This window comes from Populus trichocarpa, chromosome 11 (genome assembly GCF_000002775.5).
Source record: "Populus trichocarpa isolate Nisqually-1 chromosome 11, P.trichocarpa_v4.1, whole genome shotgun sequence".
In the NCBI taxonomy this organism is placed as follows: domain Eukaryota; kingdom Viridiplantae; phylum Streptophyta; class Magnoliopsida; order Malpighiales; family Salicaceae; genus Populus; species Populus trichocarpa.
Window position 1 is genome coordinate 8,768,734 of NC_037295.2, and position 14,577 is coordinate 8,783,310.

General features: G+C 34.8%; 1 protein-coding gene across 3 annotated transcripts; it reads left to right on the forward strand.

The window, feature by feature from the left end:
• Positions 1-6,553: 6,553 nt before the first annotated feature.
• On the forward strand, positions 6,554-14,040 carry LOC7495320 (uncharacterized). 3 transcript variants are annotated; one of them, XM_024611706.2, is made up of 8 exons: positions 6,554-6,825; positions 6,921-7,131; positions 7,205-7,328; positions 8,013-8,359; positions 8,490-10,281; positions 12,115-12,368; positions 12,975-13,065; positions 13,775-14,040. In XM_024611706.2, exons 1-7 carry the CDS (start codon positions 6,761-6,763, stop codon positions 13,050-13,052), a joined length of 2,871 nt encoding a protein of 956 aa, XP_024467474.1. In that variant the 5' UTR covers positions 6,554-6,760; the 3' UTR covers positions 13,053-13,065; positions 13,775-14,040. The 3 variants fall into 3 exon arrangements, with proteins under 3 accessions (XP_024467474.1, XP_024467475.1, XP_024467476.1); XM_024611708.2 differs by having other exon boundaries at positions 6,696-6,825; positions 6,899-7,131; XM_024611707.2 differs by lacking the exons at positions 12,975-13,065; positions 13,775-14,040 and having other exon boundaries at positions 6,658-6,825; positions 12,101-12,306.
• The last annotated feature ends 537 nt before the right edge of the window (positions 14,041-14,577 follow it).

Genomic DNA, 14,577 nt, shown 5'->3' on the forward strand with positions numbered 1-14,577 from the left:
TAGAATTATGGATGATAGTTGTGTATATCTGGATTTCTGAAGGTGGTTTTTTAAAGTTCTCGAACAATTGCTTACCTTTTGCCTTTGATTCTAAGATTTCATTTCCTCATTGCATCCTTTATAATATTCAATGATTCTTGTTTGGAGTGGACTTCCACACAATGACTCTTTCTTTCTTTCGTTAGTTTTTGGTTTTTAAATATTTTGCCATTAACATGGTTTTCATGCTTTATTTGTGTGGGTATGAGTAATAGACTGTACGTTTCAAATCTCCTATGTTTTTTTCCCTTCCCCTGTTCTGCATTTGGATTATTAAAGACTGGTACCAAAATAATATCTATTTCGTGGTCATAGACTTGTTAAATTAGAACCGGAGTTCTTATCATCGATAGTTCTTTTGTTCTACAGATGATAGAACAAAAAAAAAACAATATAAAGCAATATGGCTTTAATTAATATGAGAGAAAAAAGCTTTACATATCAGAAAAACAATATGGCTTCATACATATAAGAATATAAAGCAAGCTTTCACTAGTTAGGTATTACCTATTATGTAAAGGATTGGGAGCTGTATAGATTATAACTTGGGTTGACATGTTTGGTTAAAGTGGAAGTGGTTTTGTGTATTAATTTAATTGGTTCAACTATATTTTTTACAATAAAATTGTTGTTTGTTTTATCATATAACCATGCAGCTTTTACTCATATTTGGAATGAAAATATTTCATTGTGTATAATGTTTTTGTTAGAATGTCAGTGTTTGGTACATCTTGACAGGTTATGTTTTTATTGTTATTGATTTGTGAATTGCGGTTTATTGATTACAAAAATTAGGAATTTGAATATGTGGTTATGTGTTGTGTAATTGGTTTTTCATGATGCTGAAGTTTAATGGTAAGAACTTAAGAGGAAAAAGTTAGTTAGGAAAGCTCAACTATTATTATTATGCTTATTATGGTTCTATCATTATTTCTTTTTTAGCTATGGAGTTTTGAGGATTCTGACTTCAGGTTAATTTATCTACCATGTTAATCATTCTCATTAGCATATATTTATTGCATAAATAAACACAATAGACCACAATAGGGATAGGTATTTGAATCAACTACATTGATGGCAACATTATCACATTTCTTAATATAAATTTTATAAGAATTCCTGAGCATATAACATCTTTAATAATTATTGCAAAGTTTAAATGCTAATGTGTCCTTTTGTGATGAATTATGTTAGAAAAAATAATCAATGGAAGGTGCTGAAAGCTTAAATAAAGCATCTTGGACTAAAAAGATGCTGCATACATTCTGTGATATTTGTATTGTCGCTATTAATAGAGGAATGAGGCTAAACACTCATTTCGATAAGGCCAGATAGAAATTTGTTATGGTTGTCTTCAAAGAGAAAACCAATTATGCTTTTAGTAACATTCAACTTAAAAACAAATGGGATGGTGCAAAAAAAAAAACTGGAGAATTTGGAAAAAATTGATTTCTAAAACAGGAGTATGATGGAATAGTGAACTTGGAACTATTAGTGCTAGTGATGAGTGGTGGAAGAAAAAAACTCAAGTTAGTTATTGATACCTTTTTTTGTCTGGATTTATCTTTGTCTTGTCCTATTTCTTAAACTATTTAACATGTTTTATATGGTTTATGCATTTGTTGTTTTATATTTCTTTTATATAGAAAATCAGAGGGTCTAAAAAGTTTTGACATGCCGGGATTAAACCATCACTTTGCAGTAAGTTTGATAGAATGTTCAGCAATGTTGTGGCGATTAGACATTATGCTTGGACTCCATCTTCTAGAACTTTATTTGATGATGATAATGATGTGAATTAAAGCACTCAGGATGTTAATGAAGAAGAAAATCTGAAGAAAAGAAGTAGTGATTCAGAGAAGGATGTCATTTCTAATTATACAGAAGATGTCTGCAATTTAGTTGCTGGAGTTAATATTAGAAATAACAGTACCACAAATAGCAGTGGAAAGAAAAAAGCAAGAGAACAATGCGATGGGCAAAGTAGAAAGAAAAGAAAAGAAAACCTTATAGATTTGGAGCTCAATTGCTTTCATGTTGGGATCAACTACTTGATCGTGTTTCGATCAGAAATGGTAGTAGGGATAAGATAGGGTGTAATATTAGTGAGGTGATGTCAAAGGTCCATTCCATACCCGAAATTACTTTCGGTGATGACTTATACTGTTTTGCTACTGAGTACTTGTTTATGAGGAATAAAACAAAAGATGTGGGCATCAATTGAAGATATTGATAGGAAGTATCAATGGCTTCAAAAAATATACCAGAGAAGTTGAAAGCACTAAATCAATGTTAGTATTACTTTAATGATGTTTCAATTTTTATTTTGTCCTGAACAATTATGTCGTGGTTAATTCAAATATTTTATTATCAATTGCTTTAACAACTGGATGTTATAGGAGTTTTGTTGTGGTGCCAAATGATGTACAAGTTTGGAATAATGGGATAATGACTCTAAAGGCTGATGGATTGAAGCATGAAGAGTAGTGCTGATTTAAGTAGAAAACCACCTATCTTAATTATGTTTACGGATTACTAATCTAACATGTTTTAAATTTAATGGAATATTGGTAAACTTGTTGTGTTGTCTGTTGTTATGTTGAGGGAGAATTATTATAAATGTTGTTAATTATTCGCTAATCTAACATATTTTAAATTTAATGGAATATTGGTAAATTTATTGTGTTGTCTGCTGTTATGTTGAGGGAGAATTATTATAAATGTTATTAATTATGTTTGCGGATTGCTAATCTAAAATGTTTTAAATTTACAACCATATTGGTAAAACTTATTTTATTGTCTGTTGTTATGTTGATGGTAAATTATTATGAATATTCTTATCCTAAGACTGGCTATTGTTCTTATACAGGTGCTGTAGAAAATTTTCAAATCCCAACCAGTTCTATTATTGCAATGTTATTGATAACAATAACAATATAGATCCAATTATATGTTAAATTCTTAGTATCAACCTTTATGAAATATGAAGGTGAAATCACACATCATCAACAAAATTAGAAATCATCAACAAAATTAGAAATTTTATGTATGTTTAAGCTGATCCAAATCATAATAGGATAAAAAAACAATGAGACACCAGGAGAAAGAACTAAAAACCAAAACATGAAATTACTACAAGTAAATTGAATTGATAGTTCCTTTTATAACATCAATAATTAATAGAGATATGGTTCGCAACATAACAATTTTATATTTTTCATCATGTCGAGCTTTAGACAAAACAATATGATTAATGTTTGACTTTTGTGACATAAGTCATATGAAATAAAATTATTCCAGCAATTTGTTCTTGACAGTAATTATATATAAGGCTTAAGGTTGAAAAGAAATTGGAGTATATATAACTAAAAGGCAAACCAAAGTTTAATAATTATTTACTTAAGACCTTATCAAAGCATAAAAAAAATTGATCGTACCAATATGAAATAAAAATAGTGATAATGAAGCAGTGGATATAGTGCATGAAAAGTTGGCAAAAAATATATACAAGAGAATATATGTCAGACATATTTGTACTTGGGGCTGAAATATAGTATGGGCATTCTGTCAATTTGTAAAAGTTTTTCATAGTATATTAATGCATACTATAATTTATATGTTATTTGTTTGGTTATAATAATTTATTGAAATTTGCGAAAGCATTTTTGTCATTTTTTTATCCTACAATACTTGCAGATTCCTATATAATGCATGTTGTAACTTCAATATGAGAAATAACCTTCATGAACATTTTAATACACTACAGCAATAAAACTTTCAGTCTTGGGAGCTTCTACAAAATAAATTATAGTTGTAAGTTACTTTTATTTCAATCAATTTTTTCCGTAACTTTCAGTGCAAACAAATATTTGTTTTTAAATTCAATGCCAATGAAGTTCAATGGTCTTTCAATACAAGCTCAGTCGTACCTTTTATCATTCTTGAATGAATTATACACAATTATTTACTAGAGTTTGTCCTTAAACTATTTTTTATGATGTTTTTTTGCATACATGCATTTCGGTGATATGCAGCATCGAATGGAGTTTCTAGTCGACCTAAATATTTAAGTCAAAGATAGTTGATTGAATTTTTATTTCACATGAAAAACCATGCATATAATCTAGTGCGTATTTTTCCTTGTCATCCCTTGTTTACCATTTCCGAACCCGTAAAAATACATGAAGTTCATTTTTTTTCTTTTTCTAAATAAAATTGATGTTATTAATCTATAACATGATATTATTTTTTTTCATATCTTTCAAAGTGATAAATAGTGTTTGTCAATGATATTTAAAAAGTGATGGATTTTTTTTTTTTATGATATGAATTGTAATTAACACAAATGTTTGTAATTGAATTTATGTAGATAGATATGGAAAATGAATGTGTTTATGCTATGTTTGGTGTTAACTATGATGACAATTATGATACCATGATAAATCGTGTAATTAATCATATTAATTATAGTGGTACCGGTGGTAGTGGTGGAGCTGTCAGTGATAATAATGGTGGTGGTAATGGAGGGGTTAATGCTGATGGTGACAATGGGGATGATTCCAACAGAACTAATGATGATGATGATGATGATAGTGATGAAAACAAAGATGAAAATTGTACTGATGATGAGGATGAATCGTTTTGGCTACGAGAGTTTGATCGTAAAAAACTATTGTTATGCACCGCTGGTGCTTTATACATGTATTATGCTACTTATGTGTATAAGAAACCTTGTATGGTTTCATATAACACAAGAATGAGATGGTTGAATGAAGTCGTACGAGGACACTAGAAACGGTGTGTTAACATGTTTAGGATGGATGCAACGACGTTACAAAACCTTTGTTATGACTTGGAAACATAATAGGGATTGAAACCATTAAAAAGGACGAGTGTTATTGAGAAGGTAACAATGTTTTTGCATTAGGTGCAACAAATAACAAGTCCAAGAAAGATTTCAACATTCTGGTAAAACCATGAGTCGAGATTTTGATAAAAAGTTAAAGACAATTTGTTTGCTTGTGATAGATATAATTAAAACAGAGGACTTTGAATTTTTAAACACTCCGCGAGAAATTGCGATGAATCCGAGATTTATGTCTCATTTTAAGATTAGACAAATGATGTTTATAGTAATTAATAACACAAAAATTAGTTCAGATTCTGCTAGTCATTATTTATGAAATATTGGCTATTGTTTTGTTTTGTAGAATTGCATTGGTGTGATAGACGATATATATGTTCGTGTTTCTGTTTCTCAAGAAAATCAAATACCATTTATAGATAGAAAAGGTGTGTCGACATAAAACGTAATGGTCGCATGTAGTTTTAACATGCAATTCACGTTTGTTTTGGCAGGATGGGAAGATAGCATTCATGATACTCGTATTTTTCTGGAGGTTATTGACAATCCAACTATAAAATTTTCAAAATCTCCTCAAGGTAAATATATGACAATAATGAATTGTTATTTAAATTTAAAATTTGTTTATTCTATATTTTTTATTAAATTTGTTATAATTTTCTTACTTGTCATTGTAGGAAAATATTATTTGGTTCATGGTAGGTACCCAAATGAGTATGAATATCTTAGTCCATATAAAGGTGCGAGATATCACTTTCAAGATTTTCGGCGTCGAGGGCAACCAACAAGCCGGAAAGAGCGATTCAATCGTGCACACTCACCACTTCGCAATGTCATTGAACGTGCATTTGAAGTGTGAAAACAAAGATGGAGAATTTTACAGAACATGCCTGCATATCTATAAAAATTACAAGTGCAGATTGTAGTGACATCAATGACACTACATAAATATATTAGGAGGAAGTCACAAGAAGATGTTGCATTTACAGAATATGATCACAATCCTAATTTTATTCCTGATGATTTTTTAGCCGATGTTGTTCCATGTTCTCAAAGTCAAGACAACTAAAGGCCTTCTCGAATGAATTATGTCGGTGATGAAATAACAGATATTTTAATAAGATGATTGAAGGAAAACAATAATGTAACATTCTTATTTTTTTATGTATTACAAAAAAAAAGCTCACAAATGCTACTCACAACTTACAAAATTCACACATGTCCTTCTTGGTAATTTTATTACTAGAAGCACTTAAAAAAATAACTTAAGCAAACACATATAAAATGTTTTCTAGACAACAATAATTTTAACTAAATATATATTTTATTATACAAAACCACAAAAAAAAATAATTTTTTAAAGAATTACTTTTTACCGACTATAATCACAAAAACAACCACTCTTCTGGACACCTGGACACGCAAACACACAACAGAGAGAGTATTAACACTCAACATTAAATTTTTCCTTTTTTTAAGAATTTTAATTGTCCGATTATTTCCATGTGCAAGCATAGATTTTCAACACGGTAGCACTCAATGTAACATAACAAAATAGAAGGACAAAATCCCCAACAGAACCATCCATTACCACAAGGATAAAATGTATTAAAAACATTAGTAGAGGGGCAAAATGCTTTGGAATATGCTTGGGAGTGGGATGCCCTCTCAAAAGTCAAAAACACGAACGACTAGTATCTCTTCTCCCGTCAAAAAAAAAAAAAAAGGAAAAAAGGAAGCGATATTCGGGATAAAAAAAAAAAAAAAAACACCCAGCCAGTCAGTCAGCGAGCGCACTACTATTTACTTTGTTTTGTTCGCTGCCCGTCTCTCCTCGCCCTTTTCGAAAAACAAAATATGGAGAAAATGAGAGAAGAAGTAATCAGCTCTGGAGGGACCATGGATCCAACTCCTGCTGCCAGGTATGCTCTTTCTCTTCTCTCCATTTTTTTTGACTGTTTTTGGTCCTGTTTTCTTTTGTTAATTAAAAATTAGGGTTTTGAATTTTGTTTGTTAGCTCTGCTGGGGCATCCTCACCACCAAATTTGGGACATAATTATAATAATAACTCAAAAGCAGTGTCAGTATGGACAACTTCATTAAGCACAAGTGCTGGTGGTTCTGCTCTCGGCTCTTCTTCTAGACCTTCCTGCAGGCCATGGGAGAGAGGGGATCTGTTGAGGCGTTTGGCTACTTTTAAGCCACCCAATTGGTTTGCAAAGCCTAAGGTGCTGCTTTTTCTTAACTTGATCCATTTTTTCTTTAAGGGATCTGACCGTTTCTTTTTCTCATGTCTTGCAGATTGCTAGTTCACTGGCTTGTGCTCAGAGAGGCTGGACGAACATTGATATTAATCAAATTGCATGTGAAACATGTGGTGCACACATGACTTTTGTTTCATTATCTTCATGGACCCCTGCTGAAGGTCAGATTTTGTAATCTTCAACTGCTTTATCTGTCAACATTACAATACATATCTGAGGACATTCAAATTATCAAAACTAAAAGCTGTTGCTTAGGGAGTTGCATTGATCTATCAAGCAAAAATTATGATGGGTTTTAGGAGGATGCATTGGCCAAGGAACTCTGTTTTCTCTCAGTCTTTAATGTAAAAGGGAGATCAAAGAAGTGAAAGATAGTTTGGGTAAAAGGGGAAGAGTAATTAGGGGGTCGGTGCTACTTCTGGTTTTACTTGTTATGACCAATTGGTCTGAAAATGGAGCATTTCAGGATACGTCAATAAATGTGTTCACCTTATGACTTGACATGTGTTGTATCATGAGAAAACAGGTAATTTGGTAACATAAAATAAGTAATTTGATGAAGCTCGTAGTGATCAAATTTTTGTTCTACAATGCTCAAGAAAATTGGGGTGGTCTTTTCAATACTAGGTCTAGCTTTGGAATGCCATGGTTTGCATGTGATCCACATGTTGCATCTTTCCATGTTTCTTTTACATTTAATTGCAATACCTGTTGATGTCTCCATTTCATTTTTCCTGTTTGAACAATGCTTATTTGATCATTAATTAAGGATTAGAGCAACTGTCTGTTGCTGACATAATGGTATTCTTTGTTTTCTCTTTTATTTTGCAATTTTGGGGATGAAGTTGAAAGTGCTGCTGAAGCCTTTGCCAAGCAGCTGGATGTTGGCCACCAAGCCACCTGTCCTTGGAGAGGAAACAGCTGCCCTGCAAGCTTGGTGCAGTTCCCTCCAACTCCACAGTCTGCCCTAATTGGAGGATACAAAGATAGATGTGATGGACTCCTGCAATTTCAGTTTCTTCCCACCATTTCTGCATCTGCAATTGAGCTGATGCGGGTTTTGCGGGGACCACTGGTTGACCGCCTTCTATCACAATCACAGAATTTTATCGCTGGAGAAGGTGATTTCAAAACAGAATGCATAGCAGGACTTGAAACCACTAGAGATGGAGCATTCTGTTTCTATACTCGGGTAGGATTCTCTCATGCTCTATTGCTTGTTGTTAAGTTACGGACTCATTATTTTGTGCTATAAATTCTATGCTTGTGTAGTGCTGATTACATCTGTTACATCTTACTATACTTGTGGGATTTTCTGACAGGCCCAAAAGCTCATAAGTCTATGTGGATGGGAACCCAGATGGCTTCCAAATGTTCAAGACTGCGAAGAAAATTCTGCTCAATCAGCTCGAAATGGGTGGTCTTTTGGCCCTGCACAGGCCCAGGTCCATCTTTCACATGATCTTGGACCAAGCAAGAAAGCACACTCTGCTTCTGCTAAAAATGACACTGGAAAGAACAAAGTTTTTGCTGTTGATTCTAGATGTGATTCCAGGTCACCTTTATTAGATTGTAGCTTATGTGGTGCTACTGTCAGAGTATTGGATTTCTTGACTGTTCCTCGACCTGCTCGTTTTGCTCCCAACAACATTGATATTGCTGATACAAACAAAAAAATGGCGTTGACCCGTGGAGCAAGTGCAGCCAGTGGAATTAGTGGTTGGGTTGCTGCTGATGATACTGAGAAAGATCAGATTGAAGACCGCGATGAAGTTGCAACTACGGACAAGGGAAAATTGCTGCTGAACTCAGAAGTTGATTTGAATCTTACAATGGCTGGGGGTTTATCTTTTACTCAAGAGGGCCGAACAACAATGCCTGAGAATATTCTAGACGCAGACATGGGAAGGGACTTAATGATTGGTCAACCTTCAGGAAGCGAGGTCGGTGAGCATGCAGCTTCATATGAATCACATGGACCAAGTTCTCGTAAGCGGAGCTTGGAAATAGGTGGCAGTTCAGATGATAGGCGACAATTGATTATGCAGCGAGCTGATAGTATAGAGGGAACTGTCATTGATCGAGATGGCGATGAAGTCACAGATGGGCAACAATTTTCAGCAGGGCCTTCAAAACGTGCTCGTGATTCAGATTTTTTTGATACATATTGTTCACCATATCAGAGAGATTCATCTGGTGCTGGTCCTAGCCATTCAGTGGGTCTTGAAGTCTTTGCTGATGGAAACAGAGCTGCTTCATTTCGTCAAGGAAGTGATCAAATTGTAGGGATCCCATCGGCTAGAGATTCAACACGTGCATCATCTGTCATTGCAATGGATACAGTTTGTCACAGTGCTGATGATGACTCCATGGAAAGTGTTGAGAATCACCCTGCAGATATTAATGATGTGCATTTCCCCTCTTCTAGTACATATGGCAATTTGGACATGAATGAGACATCAGAACTGAATAATAGCAATCAAGCCCAGCAAAGCATTGGTTTCCAACCTGTTGCTGAAGTAGCTCCGGGAGAAATGGGTGTCAGCAGTACAAATGATGGTGAAGAAATTTTCAATGCAGAAACAGTTACTGCTCAAGCGCGGGATGGTTTTAGTTTTGGGGTTAGTGGAGGGAGTGTTGGTATGTGTGCTAGTCATGAAGCTGAAATTCATGGGGCTGATGTTTCTGTGCACAGAGCAGATAGTGTTGTTGGGGACTTGGAACCCAGAATAGAAGATGCTGAAAATCAAGGTCAGACTGGTGAATCTGCTCCTGATCCTGGGTTGATGGATGAGATCGTTCCTGATGAAATAAATAGGGAAGATCCTCGTGGTGATAGCCAGGAGATGCTGTCTCGATCTGTGGAAAGAGCTGCTGACAGTGGCTCAAAAATAGATGGTTCGACAAAGGCTGAATCAGTTGAAAGTGGCAAAAAGGCAAGCCAAAGCTGCAAGTTAGCATTAGATAACAATTCACATCCCTCTATGTCTTGCAATGCAAACATCTATTCAGGCTATGGAACAACCAACAAAGGGGTTTCAAAGGGTGGAAAATCATCATCTGTTAACAACTGTCCATGTGCAGAATCTGATTATGCAGTCGCCAATGGGATAGGTAAGTTAATACCTTTTTTTAGCTATCATATTGAATGCCTCTTTTTTGGGACACAGCTACTTTTATAGAATGCTGAAAATATCCCTGCATTGTGACTATTTGTGAAGTGGAATTTGTTATTGGGGTTGGTAATAACTATATCATATAGAACGTACAAAGGAGCTGAATTCCTTGGCTTCCAGTGAACTATGATCTACAATTTGATATCAGGATTTTGGACTTGTGAGTCACACTGTCTAGCTCCATATTCTGTTCTTTAAAGCACCTTGAACATTATTTTTTTTTGACATTCATTGGTTAAGAATCTCTTGGTGATTGCTTGCGTGTAAAGCGTTTACAGTAATAATGGTCATCGACAATAATAGAGAATTGATGAAGGGTTCTGGACAAATTATTGAAATACATGGTTCTGCCTCTCCCCTGCTTGTTTCTATTCTGTTCATCTATTTTTTTTCCTCTTTTGGTTTTGATACTCCTATATAGCTTAATGTAGCTGGAAACTCATGGATTTGAATTTGCTGTGGGAGAAAGGGGGAAAAGAAGAATAAACTAAAATGTTGATTGATATAAGACAGTAGTTTAGTTTCGTCAGACTTGTAAAGTGTTTTATGGCTGATTGATTAAGATAGTTTAGTCTGTTTCAAATACTATGCCATGGCAATTACAACATGACTGTAATTTGACTAACATTTCAATGCTATTGAAGTAAAAAATCCTCTTTCTAGAACACTATCTTGTCATGCTGTTCAACTTTAATCCTTGAAACAATTTATTGTGTTTGTTTCTTTTCAACGGTATGAGATGTTTGCTTTGTTGATGACATTCATATTGTCCATTTATCTCTTGACAATTCCAATGCATCATTGCATCTGTTATAAAAACTTGATGACAAGTAGGATTTGTTTGCAAAATCCGGTGACAAGTTGGTAAATTCACCATGAAATTTCTTTTACCTAAAACATCTTAAATAGAAAATGATTTCAAGGCTTATGAAATTAGCACAGTGTTGGCTAAGAGCTGAAACTAGTCATGCACAGCGTCAGGTAAACTGAATAAGGTTTTTATAATTTGAGGGTGGGTTTGGGAATCATGATTGCTTGCCTCGACTTCTGAGAGATATAAATAATTGCATCTTCTCTTTTCCTGTTAGCCCTTGGAAATTTTGCCACTTTTGAAACAAATAAAAAATTCAACCGAGTTTTATGTTCCATTGAGTGGGAAAAAAAATGCTATTTGAGCCCATCAATCCATCTGATACTATTCATGATAGTTGTGGGTTCTTGACAGTGATTTTCTACCCTTCTAGAATTGACCCTGCTGCTTAGCATGTTGCTTTTAACTATGTAAGTTATTTATAATAGCAGTAAGAAGATAAATGAACTGTCCATGTGCATAATATTTCTATGACATGGTTCTCTTTTTTCATCGTTGGCTGACTTTCCTGTCTGACCTGGAACTTCTTTCACCACCAAGTCTTTATTGATTGCTAAAATCATGATCCCTGTATTGCATGCTCTACATTGAAACATGGGATTAGATGGAACACGATTTGATGCTGACTGGTACTGGCTCATGCACCACTATTTAGTCTTTGAGGTGGTATGAATGATCAAACCTTTTTTGAAACTGTGGCTCCTCTGCTTCTTATTTCCCTAGCTTATGTGCTATTCATTTCACTCTGGAGATGAGAATTTTCCTGTGATTTCTCTCCTTGCACTTTCTTATTACTTAAAATGAAAGCATCCTTACGTGGCGATTTTAAATTTTGAAGATGTTACTTCTTTGTGCTCTTCCATCTGTTGTCCCCATGTTATCACAGCGTTTGATTCTCAGGGCCTCCAAAAGGTGAAAGCAATTATGAAGAAGCTATAGAATTTGATCCAATTATTCATCACAACAAGTTCTGCCCATGGGTTAATGGAAATGTTGCTGCTGCTGGCTGTAGTAGTCGTGGTTCTGGCAGCAATGCTGATACTGCTGCGCTCTGTGGGTGGCAGCTGACTTTGGATGCATTGGATGCTTTACGGTCATTGGGGACTATGCCAATTCAAACCGTACAGTCCGAGTCAGCTGCATCTTTGTATGAGGTTAGAAATACTCTGAAATTCTTTTCTATTTGAGCAGAATTAAATAAAGTACTCTTGATTGGTAACTTAATGGAGCAACCTCCCTAGCTCAGGATGTTGAATCTATTTCCCAGTTTCTGTTAAAAATTTATGAAAAATCTGTTTTCTTGTTTTGCAACAATGTACAAAATCATGTGTCTTAACTTTATGCCACAGGACAATGCAAGGAGAAGAGAATTCATTTCAACCTTGAGATATTATTTAAATATGCAGGGAAATAGAAAAAAATTGGACTAGTAGTATTCGTGGTAGAAGTAACAAATAACTGATGTTCATACTTTTTAGATGAAAAATGTTGGGTTTGGGTCAAATTCCATAATCAAACTTGTTTGTCCATGTGAATTTTTTTTCCAATTGTCATTTGAGTCTTCATTTATAACAAGGCGCTTCCTTTTGCTAGATTTTTGGTGATAATGTAATATTCTTTGAAATGGTGGACGGTCATTGATTCTTATTGTGATGACAGTTTCTACCCGCTATCCAGATTTAATATTGATCTAGCATTCTATGAAAATACCTCATATTTTTGGTGCTTGACATGCACATGTCATAATTTTGTTTCTGCAGGATGATCACCAAACTCCTGGTCAAAAGCTCCTTCAACGGCATTCTATGAGCAAAAGCCATGGGCAACACTTAGATTAATCTAATAGCAAAGGTACTTATAGCTAGTTACGTCAGTTAGATTTCATTGCTTCAATGCCCATAGCTTTCCGTGTTCATGTGCTGCCTTTTCTAAAAAGCCTCATGCTAGATTTTTTTTTATTTTTTATTTTTTTATTATGATCTCCATTAAATTCTTTTTTGACAAATCTGCCTTCTCTCTTATTCTCTCCCTTGTTTTCTGGTTTGGAGTATCCTCTTTGCCTTTCCTGAAGACTATTCTCCCCTCCTCTGGGGTTTGGTGTCTCCTCTGTCTCCTCTGTCTCCCATTAAGACTAAAGCTTCCTCCTCCTCATTTAAATGTGTTATTCTATTAAGTGCACCAAAGATGGTGACTATTGGTCCCTTTTCGTTTCCCGAGCAAAAAGATGCCGAGTGGAAACTGTAAAAGTATCACCATCTCCTTATTTCCAGTATCACCATCTCCTCTTCCCGCTGTAGATTCATGAGCACCACAAAATTGGGAAAATGAAAGAAACATTGGTTTCATGTATAGGGAGCATTTGTGGGTTAAATAAGATGTGTTGGCTTTAATTGCATTACCTATATGTTCTTAGGTGAGAGCATGAGGCAAACGGATTTGGTCAATTTTATGCTCTGGAAACCTCATCTAACATGAGCGTCTTTTGTGCAAATTCATTACTCTTAAGAGCATGGATATCTAACTTTGATCACGCACTATTTGTTATGCCATTGTTGTGTAGGACTAAAAGTGCATCAATATTGAAAGTATCTCAGGAATCGGTACTTTGGAGCTGGTGCTGGTGAAATTTATAGCAGTCTATTCTTTCCTGTGTCCTCAATTTTTTCTTCCTTCGTAACTGTTCAGTAATTTATTGATATTTCAAGAAATTGAGAACGTAGTTTTATATGGTACAACTTCTTGTATGCTTTCATAGTTTGTCCCTTGTTGTTGTCGCTACTCGAGTTGATCTGCAATGTGACAGTGAATAATTCTCCCTTGTTTGTATCTTTGTTTCTAATGGCCTCAATTCCTGCTTTGGTTTCTCAAGCCGAAGGTTTGGAAATCATGATGTTTCAAAAGTTGTGATCATTGTTTTTACAAATCTCACTTTAGCATTTCTATCATTGTTTTCCTCGTCCTATATATGGAAGGATTTTTTGAATTTAGACAACACAACTGGCAATCCTTTTTCCATTCGTCCCCCCCATCCCATACCAAAATAAGTTTCGCTTAACAGGAGTTAGAATAGACTTCTTTAACATCTCTCTTTCTTGTTTCTCAACCTGGTTGCTGCCTGTGGTTGCCATTGGGATTTTGGTTCTATGCACTGCTGGTACTGGTAACTGGTTTGTTCTTAAGGTGATCAGAAATATATGATGATGCTACCATCTTGCTAACCGATGAACTTTTCCAATAGAAGGTGATTGTGTTTTTTTATTCTCTCTCGCTTCCTACTTTTCTCGGACAAGGAAGACACCAATGTGAAAATTAAGGGAGTTGAAGCAGCTTACAAGGGATCAGACGAATGTTGGGAGGCTCAAG

Bases quoted from the DNA above. Each gene is read 5' to 3' on its own strand.
- LOC7495320 (XM_024611706.2), top strand. From the start codon at position 6,761: ATGGAGAAAATGAGAGAAGAAGTAATCAGCTCTGGAGGGACCATGGAT. The intron at 7,132-7,204 runs GTGCTGCTTTTT...CATGTCTTGCAG, and splicing joins ATTGGTTTGCAAAGCCTAAG to ATTGCTAGTTCACTGGCTTG. The intron at 8,360-8,489 runs GTAGGATTCTCT...ATTTTCTGACAG, and splicing joins CATTCTGTTTCTATACTCGG to GCCCAAAAGCTCATAAGTCT.